Source organism: Bombina bombina, chromosome 11 (genome assembly GCF_027579735.1).
Source record: "Bombina bombina isolate aBomBom1 chromosome 11, aBomBom1.pri, whole genome shotgun sequence".
Taxonomy (NCBI): domain Eukaryota; kingdom Metazoa; phylum Chordata; class Amphibia; order Anura; family Bombinatoridae; genus Bombina; species Bombina bombina.
In genome coordinates this window covers 170,622,885-170,640,153 of record NC_069509.1, presented here as the reverse complement: position 1 = coordinate 170,640,153, position 17,269 = coordinate 170,622,885, and the positions used below count along the sequence as shown (strand labels likewise).

General features: G+C 41.1%; 1 protein-coding gene across 2 annotated transcripts; it reads right to left on the bottom strand.

Moving 5' to 3' along the window:
* Nucleotides 1–6,546: 6,546 nt before the first annotated feature.
* On the bottom strand, nucleotides 6,547–16,919 carry LOC128642241 (small integral membrane protein 10-like protein 2A). 2 transcript variants are annotated; one of them, XM_053694940.1, is made up of 2 exons: nucleotides 16,301–16,919; nucleotides 6,547–7,676 (listed from the first exon to the last, which is right to left on the bottom strand). In XM_053694940.1, exon 1 carries the CDS (start codon nucleotides 16,517–16,519, stop codon nucleotides 16,301–16,303), a length of 219 nt encoding a protein of 72 aa, XP_053550915.1. In that variant the 5' UTR covers nucleotides 16,520–16,919; the 3' UTR covers nucleotides 6,547–7,676. The 2 variants fall into 2 exon arrangements, with proteins under 2 accessions (XP_053550915.1, XP_053550916.1); XM_053694941.1 differs by having other exon boundaries at nucleotides 16,337–16,913.
* Between the last annotated feature and the right edge of the window lie 350 nt (nucleotides 16,920–17,269).

Genomic DNA, 17,269 nt, shown 5'->3' with positions numbered 1-17,269 from the left:
TAAGTCAGCTTCTTTAGCGCCGCATTTATAACAGACCATATCCATATTCTTGTACCATCTTGCTATTTTACTAAGTGTGACATATAGTTGATTGATTACTTTAAAATGTGATTCTCTCCAAGTAGTAACCTTGGTTGTCCTTAGGACAGTGTTAAGGCTATCTGCTAGCTCCTCCCTTGACACTATAACATGTACTTTCCTCCATTTATCTTCCATTGTCTGTAAATGTATTTCTATTTTATAGTTCAATTGGAAATTATAGATCATGCTGATCGCATATTTCTTTGTGCAAATACTGTAATAATTTTATCTAACTCTCCTAATGACCAGTCATTCCCATATTTAGCCTGTAACTCATTATGAAAGTGCCTGACTTGCAGATATGCAAAAAAATCTGTATTTTTTAGCTGAAATTCATCTTTTAACTCATCAAATGATTTAACTAGATGTGTTGTATTCTCCTCAATTTGTATCAGATTAACAATACCCTTCCTACGCCATCTATGAAAGACTCCACTTTCGGTACATCCTGCTTGGAATTTCGGATTCCCTAGTATCGATAGGTACCTTGACTTATAGATGTTTATTCCTACTCCTTTACCCAGTTTGTGCCAGGCTATTATAATGTTGTTAAACATTAACCGCTGCCTGATCTTTTTTGGGAGATTCTTGGATTCACAATGCAGAAGTGCTTTCAGTGAATAAGGAGCGCATATCTCTGCTTCTAGCGGACCATAGGAAACATAGTTTCCCTCATTAATCCAGTCTATCGCATATTTTGCCAATGCAGCTATATTATAAGCTTGGAGATTTGGAAGTGCCAGCCCCCCAGCTTTGAGGGGAAGAGTTGTTGTTTCTGCAGCGCATCTTACTTTCCCTCCTGCCCATATAAACCTATTACACATCCTATTAAAACTAATGCAGTCTTTCTGAGTTATTATAATAGGTAGGTTCTGTAAAAGATACAATATTCGAGGGAAAATTATTGTTTTAATTAACATAACTCTGGCAGAGATATTAATAGGTAAGTTACACCATATTTTGCAGTCTGCTATACATTTATCCAGACATGGTGTAAAATTTTTGCCATACCATTGCTTCGGGTTCCTAGTAATAATTAAGCCTAAATATTTAATCTGTTCAACTACCCTGAATGGACAGTCTTTACACTTCTGGCTTGATCCATATAACCACATAATCTCCGATTTATCTACATTGACTTTATAGCCCCAAAATGCACTAAATTGCTTTATGATGTCCAGAAGTTTTTTAATGCTATTGGAAGTATTCGAAAGAAACAGTAGTAGGTCATCCGCAAATAAGGAAAGAACGATCTTCTGCTGATGAATTTTAATGCCTTCCAACTCTTTTCTCAGCCTAATAGCTAATGGCTCTATTGATAGATTGAACAACATGGGAGACAGGGGACAACCTTGTCTTGTACCTTTTTTAAGCACAATGTCTGGAGTAGTTTCACCGTTAATAATTAGGTTAGATGTCGGCTCTCTATATATAAGTTTTATAAAGGACTCAATATTCCCTTGCACTCCAAACTTCCCTAATACTGTAAAAAGATGATCCCAGGTTATAGCATCAAATGCTTTTTCCGCATCTATTGCTAACACCGCTAAGTCTGGGCAGTCTTTCTTAAGATTTTGCTTTGTGTCTTGATAACACTGGTCTAGTGTAACGAGAACTTTACGGATATTTCTAGCTGGGTTGCGTCCCGTCATAAAGCCTACCTGGTCTATATGTATTATTTTATGTAGTATTTTTTTAAGTCTGTTTGCTATGATAGTGGTTAGTATCTTATAGTCACTGTTTAACAGTGATATCGATCTATATGATCCTGGATCTTCTGGGGCTCTGCCTTTTTTTTAAATTAATGTAATAGAGGAAGCCGCAAAATACTTACAGTACATTTCCCTTTTTAAAAAATAGCTATTGTATAAGTTAGTAAGCGTAGGTGTGATTTCACTACTTAACATTTTGTAGAATTCGGCCGGGAGCATATCCGGTCCCGGTGCTTTGTTACTTTTCATCTGCCTAATGGTCTGAATTACTTCTTCTTCTGTTATTGGTAGATTTAACCCCTCTCTGTCGGCCTCTTCAAGCTTCCTAGTTTCTAGTTGTTCCCAAAACTCTGTTTTCTGCTGAGAATCCACTACAGACTTCGTATAAAGCTCTTCAAAATATTTAAACATTAACTGCTTCACTTCCTTTGTCGTATTTGCCCTATCTGTCCCTACTTTAATAGCTGATATATAGTTCCTTTGTCTTTGCATTTTACTTAATCTAGCTATATATTTAGCGGATCTTCCATAGGTTCCTCTGTATTTAGCTCTATCTTTTTCCTCTTGTTGTATAACCATTTGTTTTGTGAATATTTATTTTTCTTGCTTACTATTTTGATACTTCAGCCAAGTCTGTGGATTAACATTACTTATGTAGGCTCTATATGTGTTCTTGAGTTGATTATTAAGTTGGCATTCTCGTTCCCTATTTTTCTTTTTCCATTTACACAGGTATGCTTTTACACTCCCTCTAATATATGCTTTAGCTGTTTCCCAATATATCTCCCATTTGCCATTATAACTACTGTTAAAAAATTTATATTCCTTCCATTTTTCTAAGATATAATTCTTGAAATGTATATTGTACGATAGGTGTCTAGGGAATCTAATTCTACCATTGCCACCCCCTGCTGGTATTGCGTTCTGAATTTCTAGGGTTATAATCGCATGATCTGAAATACATATATCCTTAATATCCGCTTTCAGATTCAGACCCAACATATTTTCAGAGCTTAAAAAGAAATCGATTCTTGAGAGGGTCTTAAATGTTTTTGATACACATGTGAATTCACATGCATCAGGGTTTTGATCTCTCCAAACATCCAACACCCTCAGCCCTTTCATGAATTTTTTCAGAAGACTCCCTTCCTTTTTGATGTTCCTAGTTAGACTGCACTTAAGTCTATCTACTAAAGGTACCGGTGTCAAATTAAAATCCCCCCCTATAATGATGTTCTTCCCTATGTATTTAATTAATTTCTTGCTCAGCCCCATCCAAAACTCATCGTCAATCTTATTTGGACCATATACATTGCATAGAACTACATTTAAGTTATTGATTTGGGTATCTAAAATTATATATCTTGCCTGTATGTCTATCTCTTGTGCTAATATTTTATATTCACAATTCTTATTAAATAGAATCGCTACCCCTTTTTTCCTGCCGCAATACGGTGTAGCTACTACCTGCCCCACCCACTTACTTTTTAATTTCTCTGCTTCGGATGGTTTTAAGTACGTCTCTTGTACCATCGCCACACTCGGCTTAAATTGTCCTAATTGCTTTAATATTAGCTTCCTTTTTATGGGCGATGAGATACCACCTACGTTCCAAGATATAAAATTGATTTTTTCCAACATCCTATTTTGACCTTAACTCAATTAAGGGACCCACATCACCCATCTCATTTAGCTCGCCCCCTCCCCCCGGCACACAAGACCCTCCCTCCGATAAAAGTCCACAAAACATTGCCAAAAATAAAATCCACATTATGTTTCAATATCTTAAAACAAAAAATAACAACAACACAAAATATAACTTGCTTAGTCAACAACTTGCCCTGGTGATTCTATCACTAGTCTGGTATGTGCCCCTATCACAAGCCCTGTTCTAGACAGAAATCTTTAGCCTCAGTAGTTGTCAGGAGGGTCCTCATTGTACCATTGATTTCCACAAGTATTTTGGCTGGATAAATCATTCGCGCTGACCATTTAGCTTCAATCAACTTGGTACAATAGGGAGCCATCTCACGTCTTTTACTGCTAGTCTCTGCTGAGAAATCTTGGAAAAGATAGATACGGTTATTAGATATCATAAATTCGTGGTGTTTACGGTATTGTCTTAGTAGGGTGACCTTGTCCTGGAAGTTTAGTACTTTAATCATGATGGGCCTCCCTTTAATATGATCTTGCTCTGATCTCTTAATACCTATTCTATGAGCTCTCTCTATTTTAATTGGAATTTCTTCCACAGGTATGCCTAAATATTGTGGTAGAGTTTGAGACGCAAAAGTGATCAGATCTTTAAATTCGCTTGACTCAGGCAGCCCCACTATCTTAATATTATTCCTTCGAGCTCTGTCTTCTAGGTCTTCTATTTTATTCTGCATGGCAAGCAATTGCTTGTTATGGACAGATAGTGTTTGCTCTACATTATAAACCTGGTCTTCTACATTAGAGATCCTTAATTCTGCTTCATTTAATCTATTTGCATATTGTCTGATTTCAGTAGATAGCATGGCTATTTCTTGTTTTATATTGTTAAACTGAGGTAATATTAAATCAGAGATTTGTTGCATAAGTGGGTGTGAGTCTGTCATATTCAGATGTGACTCGTCTAGGTTGATTTCTGCAACCTGCTCGCTACTTTTACTTAATATTTTTTTATCTTTGGTTTTGGGAGGCATGGCTGGCGATCTAGTTTTAATACATTTTTCCATATATAGTGAAAAATACGTGTAGTAGTAGTAGTATCTGTGCAAAAGTATCCGCTATGGATACTATTTTTCTTTCTCCTGGCGTAGCCTGTGGACAGGATCCGCACACCTTATATTGTGTTCTTTGTGAAAAAATAATTCTCAAATATTATCCTAGTGCAAAAAAAATACTCAAAAAGAAAAAAAGAAATATAGGGAAAAAAAAAAACAAAAAAAAAAAAAAAAGGTGATTTTTTTTTTTTTTTTAATTTTAAATAAACGCGTGCATGTGAAATCTCTGACTCAGAGGAAAGTGACCTTTAATAGAACTTTGCCTTGCCCCTACTGACTAAAATCTTAGATTACAGACCCTTACTCGCTTGTACCATTAACTGACTTATAATCTCAACACTTAATATGTTCTACCTCCTTTTAACCCACTGTAAGTAAATTAGCTTGATCTCAGAAACTATTACTTATTTAACAGCTCTCAAGAAAAATACACACTGTTTATCATCGGCAGCCTCTCTATTCAGCTATATTCATGAGACCTTACAAGACATTTGTAATGATTCCTCTAATAAAGCTTTCTCTTACTTAATTAACCAGCTTTAGATATTGTTTTCATGCACTTACACCTGCACCTGCTATGCACATATTTCAACTTTGCATCACATTTATATGCTCCAATACCTCTTGGAGAGCAAACTCAGAACCCCCTAAAAGGGGTACTAAAAAGTAGAGAGGTAAGGTTTAACAGAGGGAAGAGAGGACTGCAAAACCTGTTATGGTCATCACACAGTAAATTATGTCCCGCCAAGTCTCCCTTTTCCCTCCTTTTGTGGGAATTTCTTCTTCTTCCTTCACTTCAAACTTCCTTCATTTTAGACTTTTTAAGGTTCCTTAACAACTTTAAGTGCTGTCCTGTACACAGACCCTGTATTCTGGGTGGGGATCACCTATACAGAGAGCAGACTTCCCAGCTCTGTACTCGCCACCTAACAGGGACTGTTTTTTTTTTCCCAAGAACAATTTAGCACATAAAATGGTCCATGAGTTAATCCACCAACTGCACACTACAACAGATCCATTTGAAAGGGCTTTAACAGACCCGCACCCCCCTTAGAGTTATATACAGCTGGTCCACGTTCTTTAAGCAAAGGCTACCACTACTATCAAAGGTATTTAAAGTTAGTGGGTTCTGGCCTTGCTTATTTCACTTCTTTACTCCTCAGTCAATTGCAGCTGACAATGTGGCTATATCCAGAATGCAATCAAACATAACACAAAAGATCCAAATAAAGCAGATACTTGCGGTTGCTAAGGGGGGTATCTCGGCGGGTTTTCAGATGACGCCTCCTCCGATATTCCGCTGTTGTGGGCTGTCGTCTCCTTGTTGTCAGGGACCTGCACAGCGTGCACTTCTGAGCCCTCGTGCTCTGCTCCGGTGCTCCTGTCTTGGCACTCCTTGCGGTAGTGTATAAAGTTAGTGACGGCACCCCCTTTGGATGCAGCAGTCCGTCTTTGCACCTGGGCTCCTGGTGTCCCAAGCAGCTGGCCGTGGCGAGGTCGGCCCAACGCTTAAGATCTGGCTTCCAGCGCCCGCCAACTGCAGATGCTGGCTTGCACGCCCAGTTTGGTGTTAGCTGCCAAACAAGGGCTATGGGCGCCGCGGTGCTGGAAAGTTAGCTCAGGTAGCTCCGACAACGTCCACGCTGCCGTGTTCCTTAAGCTCCGCCCCGGAAGTCAATACTGCATTTGTTATAGCCTTTTTAAAATTATCCATCAGAAAGTCTTTTTCTGCACCATGAGGTGCTCTTCGTTTTATTTATATATTAAAAAGGATTACCATGTCCCTTTAAAAATATATAATTACCTTTGCAATTTGATTGACATAAGAGCTCAGTCAGGAATATCCTCAACCCCTTGGCTGCCAGAGCCATCCCAACGCAATATGATACAGCTTTGACAGCGAACAGGTACTCATAACCACTTACCTAAAACTGGTTAAAGGGATATTACATAAAAGTGCAAAAAAAAAAAAAAGGATGCTCTACTGTGTTTTATATATTTTATTATTGCACTATGGCATATATATATATATATGCTTAACCACTGCAGAGGAATTAAAAGCATAGTTAAAGACTGCTTCCAAGCAGCAATACATTACTGGGAGGCTACACATATATGCTTCTTGTCATTTGCTCACCTGTGTTCAGCTAGCTCCCAGTAGTCGATTGTTTTTCAAAATAAAATGCTCATTTAATAAATGATTCATACAATAAAAAGTTAATTGTTTCTTTCATTGACAAAATAATTATGTAAACAAATCATGCTTTAAAAACTCATAATCCAGATTGATCATTTAAAAAGCTAATTTTATTACTGGGAGAACAATCTGTCATGCACTATTGACTGTCACTTAATGTAAAGACTGCTACTGATAACAAAAGCAGAGTCACTTGTGCGAGTTGCAGAAGACGGCATTCTCTCATCCTTTTCTATTGTGTCTGAAGTTGTAAGGACGAGATAATCCCACAAGATAGATTGGCCTTCTTCTCTACAGAGAGGTTTAAATAAAGCAGCAGACATGATTGATTGCAAACCCAAGTACACAGTGCACCCAAACTAGACAGAAAGTACAACTCTTTTTCAATTACTCTCAATTCCAACTGTAAAGGTTTGAACTTCTGAGAACTATAAAGGTCTGAAAGACAGAAGTGTACAAAACATGCACTGCGCCTCCAGCTCATGAGGTCATTGAAAAGTAACGGAGGTCTTTCCAGCCAATCAATGAGTTTTAAACAGTTTTCTAAAATTATTTTTGCAGAGGATCTGAAGCCGTGGATAGATCCAGCTATATTCGGCTGTGTCTTTATGGATCTACACCTGCAAGTATTACGCAAAAGGAATTGTTGAACTAAAATATGTTTCCTGGACGCTGGAGGTAAAATAGTCCTATGTAAACTAGTAAAACGATATTTGATGTTATTATATAGAGGGAGATGCATGGCCTGAGCTGGGTCTATCACAACATCAAAGACATCTTCACTCAAGCAAGAGCCATCTGAATTTTCTTTATGTCCGAACTTATTTCCAGAAGGTTCTGCACCCATGACAATGTGTCCAGGGAAGTTTTCATTCCTTCTTACAGCACATACAGACGTCAGTGAATCTCAATATGAACCTGAAAAGAGATTGCAGTTAGTAGCAACCACTCAAGATGTTAGTATTCTTATATTCGTATCAGTTACAATATAGTAGGGCCAACAATTTAAAGGACCAGTAAATACAACAGATTTGCATACACAACAAATTCATAATAAAAAGACAATATAATTCAAATGATTTGTAGTTTTTCTTCTTACAAATTCCTGTTATGTCTATTTCCACTCCCCCTTGTATCATGTGACACCCATCAGCCAATCATAAACGTATATTCTGTGAATTCTTGCACATGCTCAGTAGGAGCTGGTGACTCAAAAAGTGTAAATATAAAAAGACTGTGCACATTTTGTTAATGGAAGTAAATTGGAAAGTTGTTCAAAACTGCTGCTCTATCTGAATCATGAAAGTTTAATTTTGACTTGAGTGTCCCTTTTTAATGAAAGGGTCATTATAATTGAAAAAAGACATGCTCCAATTTGTTAGAGCTTTTCATTTTACACAAGTGACCCTGCAATTCATTGTGTTTAACCCCATTGACATGGATATACCCTGTATGCTGCATGCCCTAAGGGGTTTTGAACCCTGAAATAGCGCAGGGTTCGCCAACAGAGGCAAGACCGCGGTATAACATAACTTACTTCCTGTCTGCAACACCTGTGATATTCAAAGGGACACTAAAGTCTGAATTAACTTTCATGATTCAGAAAGATCATGCAATTTTAGACAACTTTCCAAATTAGTTCCATTAACAAAAAGTGCACAGTACTTTAATATGCACACTTTCTGAGGAACAGCTCCTACTGAGCATGTGCAAGAAGTCACAGTATATACATTTTATGATTGGCTGATGACTGTAACATGACACAGGGGGAGGGGAAATAGAAGTTACTTTGAACTTTTTAAAGGGAAATTATACACCCAAACAAATATTGGCTAATTAAATAAAATGTTTGATTTAGAGAAAGTTTGAAATTAACACGCATAAGCTATTTTGCTTCTAAAAGTTGGAAGAAACTTGCATTTCTTTAGCAGCATATGAATACGGACGTAATACCCATTACTTATACAGATAAGGTTTTTACCTCCCTTGTTCTAAAATAAGTTGTATACCGCATAGGAATGTGTATACCACGACTCCTGTTTTCCTTGATTTGTGGCATCCTAAAAGAAATCTAAAATCTCTGCAAAATAGTTCATTCAAATACAATATAACAATATTGCACATTTAAAAAAAGATAAATATGCAATTTAAATTTTCCAGTTCAGAAAAATAGTTCTGGCAATGTATCTATATTGAAACTTCTCAGTAAACTAAACATTTAGAAGAAGCATTGAAATGTTTGACTATTTAACAAACAAGTAATATATTTCCTATAAACACACACAGTGGCACAGTTATAGATTTAGGCATAGGTTGCAGTGTCTGCTATTATTAGTTGCAGATTTTTGTTGTGGTAACCCCTAAAACACACATTTTTAGTTAAATGGGATGCTGATGGAGCTTATGTCGGTTACATTGGTGGTGCTTATGGGGGTTACAGGGGGGGCTGATGGGGCTTATGTCGGTTACATCAGTGGTGCTTATGGGGGTTACAGGGGGGGCTGATGGGGCTTATGTCGGTTACATTGGTGGTGCTTATGGGGGTTACAGGGGGGGCTGATGGGGCTTATGTCGGTTACATCAGTGGTGCTTATGGGGGTTACAGGGGGGGCTGATGGGGCTTATGTCGGTTACATCAGTGGTGCTTATGGGGGTTACAGGGGGGGCTGATGGGGCTTATGTCGGTTACATTGGTGGTGCTTATGGGGGTTACTGGGGGGGCTGATGGGGCTTATGTCGGTTACATCGGTGGTGCTTATGGGGGTTACAGGGGGGGCTGATGGGGCTTATGTCGGTTACATTAGTGGTGCTTATGGGGGTTACTGGGGGGGCTGATGGGGCTTATGTTGGTTACATCAGTGGTGCTTATGGGGGTTACAGGGGGGGCTGATGGGGCTTATGTTGGTTACATCAGTGGTGCTTATGGGGTTACAGGGGGGGCTGATGGGGCTTATGTCGGTTACATCAGTGGTGCTTATGGGGGTTACAGGGGGGCTGATGGGGCTTATGTAGGTTACACAGAGGGTGCTTATGGCCGTTAATGGGGGGCGCTGGTGCTTATGTAGTGTACAGAGTGGGTGCTTACGGGGTTACAGGGTGTGCTTATGGGGCTTATGTAGGTTACAGAGTGGGTGCTTATGGGGGTTACAGGTGGGCTGATGGAGCTTATGTAGGTTACACAGGGGGTGCTTATGGGGCTTATATAGGTTACAGAGGGGATAACCTAAATAAGCACAATCAGCTCCCACTGTAACACCCATAAGCACCCCCTCTGTAAACTACATAAGCACCAGCGCCCCCCATTTAACCAACATAAGCACCCACTGTGTAACCTACATAAGCCCCATCAGCCCACCTGTAACCCCCATAAGCACCACCTCTAAACTATATAAGCACCAGCACCCCCATTTAACTCCCATAAGCACCCTCTGTGTAACCTACATAAGCCCCATCAGCCCTCCCTGTAACCCCCATAAGCACCACCTCTAAACTACATAAGCACCAGCGCCCCCATTTAACTCCCATAAGCACCCTCTGTGTAACCTACATAAGCCCTCCCTGTAACCCCCATAAGCACCAGCGCCCCCCATGTCATCCCCATAAGCACCCCCAGTGTAACTTACCTAAGCCCCATCAGCCCACCTGTAACCCCTATAAGAACCCCATGTGTAACTTAAGTAAGCCCCATCAGCACCAACCCCTGTAACCCCTATAAACACCCACTGTGTAATTTATGTAAGCCCCATCAGCACCCCCTGTAACCCCTATAAACACCCACTGTGTAACTTATGTAAGCCCCATCAGCACCCCCTGTAACCCCTATAAACACCCACTGTGTAACTTATGTAAGCCCCATCAGCACCCCCTGTAACCCCTATAAACACCCACTGTGTAACTTATGTAAGCCCCATCAGCACCCCCTGTAACCCCTATAAACACCCACTGTGTAACTTAAGTAAGCCCCATCAGCACCCCCTGTAACCCCTATAAACACCCACTGTGTAACTTAAGTAAGCCCCATCAGCACCCCCTGTAACCCCTATAAACACCCACTGTGTAACTTAAGTAAGCCCCATCAGCACCCCCTGTAACCCCTATAAACACCCACTGTGTAACTTAAGTAAGCCCCATCAGCACCCCCTGTAACCCCTATAAACACCCACTGTGTAACTTAAGTAAGCCCCAACAGCACCCCCTGTAACCCCTATAAACACCCACTGTGTAACTTAAGTAAGCCCCATCAGCACCCCCTGTAACCCCTATAAACACCCACTGTGTAACTTAAGTAAGCCCCATCAGCACCCCCTGTAACCCCTATAAACACCCACTGTGTAACTTAAGTAAGCCCCATCAGCACCCCCTGTAACCCCTATAAACACCCACTGTGTAACTTAAGTAAGCCCCATCAGCACCCCCTGTAATCCCTATAAACACCAACTGTGTAACTCATGTAAACCCATCAGCACCACCTGTAACCCCTGTAAGTAACCCCCATCAGCACACCTTGTAACCCCTATAAACACCCACTGTGTAACTTATGTAAGCCCCATCAGCACCCCCTGTAACCCCTATAAACACCCACTGTGTAACTTATGTAAGCCCCATCAGCACCCCCTGTAACCCCTATAAACACCCACTGTGTAACTTATGTAATCCCCATCAGCACCCCCTGTAACCCCTATAAACACCCACTGTGTAACTTATGTAAGCCCCATCAGCACCCCCTGTAACCCCTATAAGTAACCCCCATCAGCACCCCCTGTAACCCCTATAAACACCCACTGTGTAACTTATGTAAGCCCCATCAGCACCCCCTGTAACCCCTATAAGAAAGCCCCATCAGCACCCCCTGTAACTCCTATAAACACCCACTGTGTAACTTAAGTAAGCCCCATCAGCACCCCCTGTAACTCCTATAAGCACCCAATGTGTAAGTTATGTAAGCCCCATCAGCACCCCCTTGTAACCACCATAAGCACCCCCCCAGGCACAGCAAGTCGGTGGCGCACAATGGATCACTGAGGAGTAGGGCTGTGTGCGCATGCGCAGCATTGTTTGCGAATGCGCATTGCAGATGACGGTCCATAGAATTCCTCGACCCATTCTTAAATAAGTTGCCTTAAACAGCTGTTTGTAGGAGGTTGGGCCTCTAGCGCATGCGCAGTGAGCACCACACCCCTCCAACAGCTGATTACACGTCACTGGAAGTGACGTGGTATACACATTCCTATGGTATACAACTTTTTTTAGAACACCGGTGTTCTAAAATAAGTTGTATACCGCATAGGAATGTGTATACCGCGTCACTTCCGGTGACGTGAATCAGCTGCTGGAGGTTTGTGGCGCTCACTGCGCATGCGCTAGAGGCCCAACCTCCTCAAATCAGCTGATTTAAACTATGCAACGGGTCGAGGAAATATATGGCACCAAATTCCTGAGCGCACGTAGTATTGGGACCTGTACAGTGTGATGTGGTGAACAGCTGCACACATAAACATGTAGTCTCTTTTCCTACAGATTATAAAATGCCTAAATGTGGAAACATTTATACATGTAAATATGTAATCATTTTAACCGCTATGAACACCCACTGTGTAACTTATGTAAGCCCCATCAGCACCCCCTGTAACCTCTATAAGCACCCAATATGTAAGTCCCATCAGCACCCCCTTGTAACCCCCATAAGCACCCCCCGGGCACGGCAAGTCAGCGGTGCACGATGGATCACTGAGGAGTAGGGCCGTGTGCGCATGCGCATTGCAGATAACGGTCCATAGAATTCCTCAACCCGTTGTTCTCAAATAAGTCCCCTTAAACAGCTGTTTGTAGGAGGTTGGGCCTCTTGCGCATTCGAAGTGAGCGCAACACCCCTCCAACAGCTGATTCACGTCACTGGAAATGACGTGGTATAGACATTCCTATGGTATACAACTTCTTTGAGAAAACCCGGCCGCACTCCGGGAGAAATGCGTTGAGCTACTTTTATTCCATTTGGGCTTCTGTAGGTAACCGCAACTAGAGGCGTGGGATTGGAGTCTTGAGAAGTACGGAACCAATTTGCTGTTTGGTAGCCGACGGTGAAACTGGAAGCGGGACCTTTCGAGTTTTAAATAAAGGCTTAAAAGAACTTATGTCTAGTAAGTAGGTTTTTATATATGCATGATTGACTGATAAAATCTACTTTAAATCAGGCTTTTTCTGGCTTGTGAAGGAGGAAAACACAAGTTTAGAGAGTGGCAGCAACTGGAAAGGAATGTCATCCTTTATTGGATTTGTTCATCTGACGGTCTCTAGGATCTCCTTTGGGACTCTATATGTATTTTTGCTACTAGTAAGACTTTTTATGGCTCTATGATTTCATGATTTTTTAACATTCACAAGCGCTGCTATTTAACTCGGTGTTCCTTGAGTATATGTGTGTATTATTTGTTAGTTATGCAATTCTACTGCATTCACTGGTCCTTTAATCTCGAGGAGTAAAAACGACAGGCAGCTGTCATTAAGGGGTGAAACACATGGTTAAAACACTGCTTGAGAGCAGCAGATTACGGCTAGTCCAGAACAGAAGCTAAATAATGTATTGATGAAAAATATATAAGGTTTGGTGAATGGATGAATGAATAATGCATAGACAAATGAATAGATTTTTCCTCCAGTGCCAATTACTCTTCCAGCTGTGTGCGTATTCTCTTGGGAATGTCGGTCCAACAAAAAATAATGTAGTTACCATATCGCTGCCACAATGTATCAATGGAAAGAATACGGTGGATATAGGGATAATGGATGGCTACATAGAGAAAAGGACAGTAAACGTATTGCAGAAGGACCCTCCATTAAAGGGACATGAAACCTAAAATTCATGAAACAGAGACAGGTACCTACAATGTCTGATCCCCCTGCCCTTTAGTAATATGAGACAGGTACCTATACAAGCGGATCCCCCTGCCCTTTAGTAATATGAGACAGGTACCTAAAATGTCTGATCCCCCTGCCCTTTAGTAATATGAGACAGGTACCTATACAAGCGGATCCCCCTGCCCTTTAGTAATATGAGGCAGGTACCTATAGAAGCTGACCCCCTGCCCTTTAGTAATATATGAGACAGGCACCTATAGAAGCTGACCCCCTGCCCTTTAGTAATATATGAGACAGGTACCTATAGAAGCTGACCCCCTGCCCTTTAGTAATATATGAGACAGGTACCTATAGAAGCTGACCCCCCTGCCCTTTAGTAATATATGAGACAGGTACCTATAAAGTCTGATCCTCCCTACCCTGTACTAATATATGAGACAGGTACCTATACAGCCTAATCCATTAGTAATATATGAGACAGGTACCTATACAGCCTTATCCATTAGTAATATATGAGACAGGTACCTATACAGCCTTATCCATTAGTAATATATGAGACAGGTACCTATACAGTCTGATCCTCCCTACCCTGTACTAATATATGAGACAGGTACCTATATAGTCTGATCCCCCTTCCCTGTACTAATATATGAGACAGGTACCTATACAACCTTATCCATTAGTAATATATGAGACAAGTACCTATACAGTCTGATCCTCCCTTCCCTGTACTAATATATGAGACAGGTACCTATAGTCTGATCCCCCTTCCCTGTACTAATATATGAGACAGGTACCTATAGTCTGATCCCCCTGACCTGTACTTATATATAAGACAGGTACCTATACAGCCTTATGCCCCTGACCTGTACTTATATATAATACAGGTACCTATACAGCCTTATGCCCCTGACCTGTACTTATATATAAGTCAAGTACCTATACAGCCTTATGCCCCTGACCTGTACTTATATATAAGACAGCTACCTATATAGCTGTATCCCCCTGACCTGTACTTATATATAAGAAAAGTACCCATATAGCCTTATGCCCCTGACCTGTACTTATATATAAGACAAGTACCTATACAGCCGTATGCCCCTGACCTGTACTAATATATAAGACAAGTACCTATACAGCCGTATGCCCCTGACCTGTACTTATATATAAGACAGCTACCTATACAGCCTTATGCCCCTGACCTGTACTTATATATAAGACAGGTACCTATACAGCCTTATGCCCCTGACCTGTACTTATATATAAGACAGGTACCTATACAGCCTTATGCCCCTGACCTGTACTTATATATAAGACAGGTACCTATACAGCCTTATGCCCCTGACCTGTACTTATATATGACAGCTACCTATACAGCCTTATGCCCCTGACCTGTACTTATATATAAGACAGCTACCTATACAGCCTTATGCCCCTGACCTGTACTTATATATAAGTCAAGTACCTATACAGCCTTATGCCCCTGACCTGTACTTATATATAAGAAAAGTACCCATATAGCCTTATGCCCCTGACCTGTACTTATATATAAGACAAGTACCTATACAGCCGTATGCCCCTGACCTGTACTTATATGTGAGACAGGTACCTATACAGCCTTATGCCCCTGACCTATACTTATATATAAGACAAGTGCCTTATGCCCCTGACCTGTACTTATATATGAGTCAAGTACCTATACAGCCTTATGCCCCTGACCTGTACTAATATAGGAGACAGGTACCTATACAGCCTTATCCCTGTACTAATATATAAGACAGGTACCTATACAGTCTGATCCCCCTTCCCTTTACTAATATGAGACAGGTACCAATACAGCCTTATCCCTGTACGAATATATAAGACAGGTACCTATACAGTCAGATCCCCCTTCTCTTTTCTAATATATGAGACAGGTACCTATACAGTCAGATCTCTCCTTCCCTGTACTTATATATAACTTATAGATAGGTACCTATACAGCCTTATGCCCCTGACCTGTACTTATATGTGAGACAGGTACCTTTACAGCCTTATTCCCCTGACCTGTACTTATATATAAGACAGGTACCTATATAGCCATATGCCCCTGACCTGTACTTATATATAAGACAAGTACCTATATAGCCGTATGCCCCTGACCTGTACTTATATGTGAGACAGGTACCTTTACAGCCTTATGCCCCTGACCTGTACTTATATGTGAAACAGGTACCTATATAGCCATATGCCCCTGACCTGTACTTATATATAAGACAAGTACCTATACAGCCTAATGCCCCTGACCTGCACTTATATATAAGTCAAGTACCTATACAGCCTTATGCCCAGGACCTGTACTAATATATGAGACAGGTACCTATACAGCCTTATGCCCCTGACCTGTACTTATATATGAGACAAGTACCTATACAGCCTTATGCCCAGGACCTGTACTAATATATGAGACAGGTACCTATACAGCCTTATGCCCCTGACCTGTACTTATATATAAGACAAGTACCTATGCAGCCTTATGCCCAGGACCTGTAGTAATATATGAGACAGGTACCTATACAGCCTTATGCCCCTGACCTGTACTTATATATAAGTCAAGTACCATACAGCCTTATGCCCAGGACCTGTACTAATATATGAGACAGGTACCTATACAGCCTTATCCCTGCACTTATATATAAGACAGTTACCTATACAGTCTGATCCCCTTCCAGCCCCTGCTGTACCTGCAGTCTGACATTCAGCATCATGGAGGCGATAACGTACAAATAAGGGAATTTGATCCGCAGCCGCCAGGCCAGGTTGAAGAAGATAAGCAAGGTGCGGGTCAGGCCCTTGGAGAACACTCCGTATGAGCGGACAACAGCGGACTGTGAGAGCCAGGCAACCAGCTGGGACAGGGCCGCCATACACCCCGTGGCTGGGCCCGGGTTAACATTCAATGCGAGGCCTCTGAAGCAGGGATCTGGTAAACTAAGCTGTCCCGGGAGGTTGCATGATATGTCCCGGCCTCGGGGACTTGCTAAGCCGGCGATCAGCTGCTCACAGTAACCGGAAGCCTCTCTCTGAGCGCCGCCTTCTCTGACAAGGCCTCGGCGGGGGAGGGAGAAGGCCCGAAGATGGCATTAGGCGGTTGTAACCTCGTTAGACTGAGGCCTGGGGTTACATTAACCGTAAGCCTGGCTTTGTATTAGTTATCCGGCTGCATCAAACACAGATCCCCGTGCTTCGTTTGTCTCTATATTGCACATAGGCCCATGTGAACCCAATATAGCTATAAGCCTACCTGTATGTAATGAGTCTGAGAAAGCTGTCTATATTATACATAGCAACCTCTGTTTGTATTGCAAATAGACTCTTTCATTGTATATAGCAACACTTGTAAAACTATACTGTATATAGCAACACTTGTAAAACTATACTGTATATAGCAACACTTGTAAAACTATACTGCATATAGCAACACTTGTAAAACTATACTGTATATAGCAACACTTGTAAAACTATACTGTATATAGCAACACTTGTAAAACTATACTGTATATAGCAACACTTGTAAAACTATACTGTATATAGCAACACTTGTAAAACTATACTGTATATAGCAACACTTGTAAAACTATACTGCATATAGCAACACTTGTAAAACTATACTGCAT

Excerpts from the sequence above, each read along its gene's own strand:
- LOC128642241 (XM_053694940.1), bottom strand. The coding sequence starts at position 16,519 with ATGGCGGCCCTGTCCCAGCTGGTTGCCTGGCTCTCACAGTCCGCTGTT.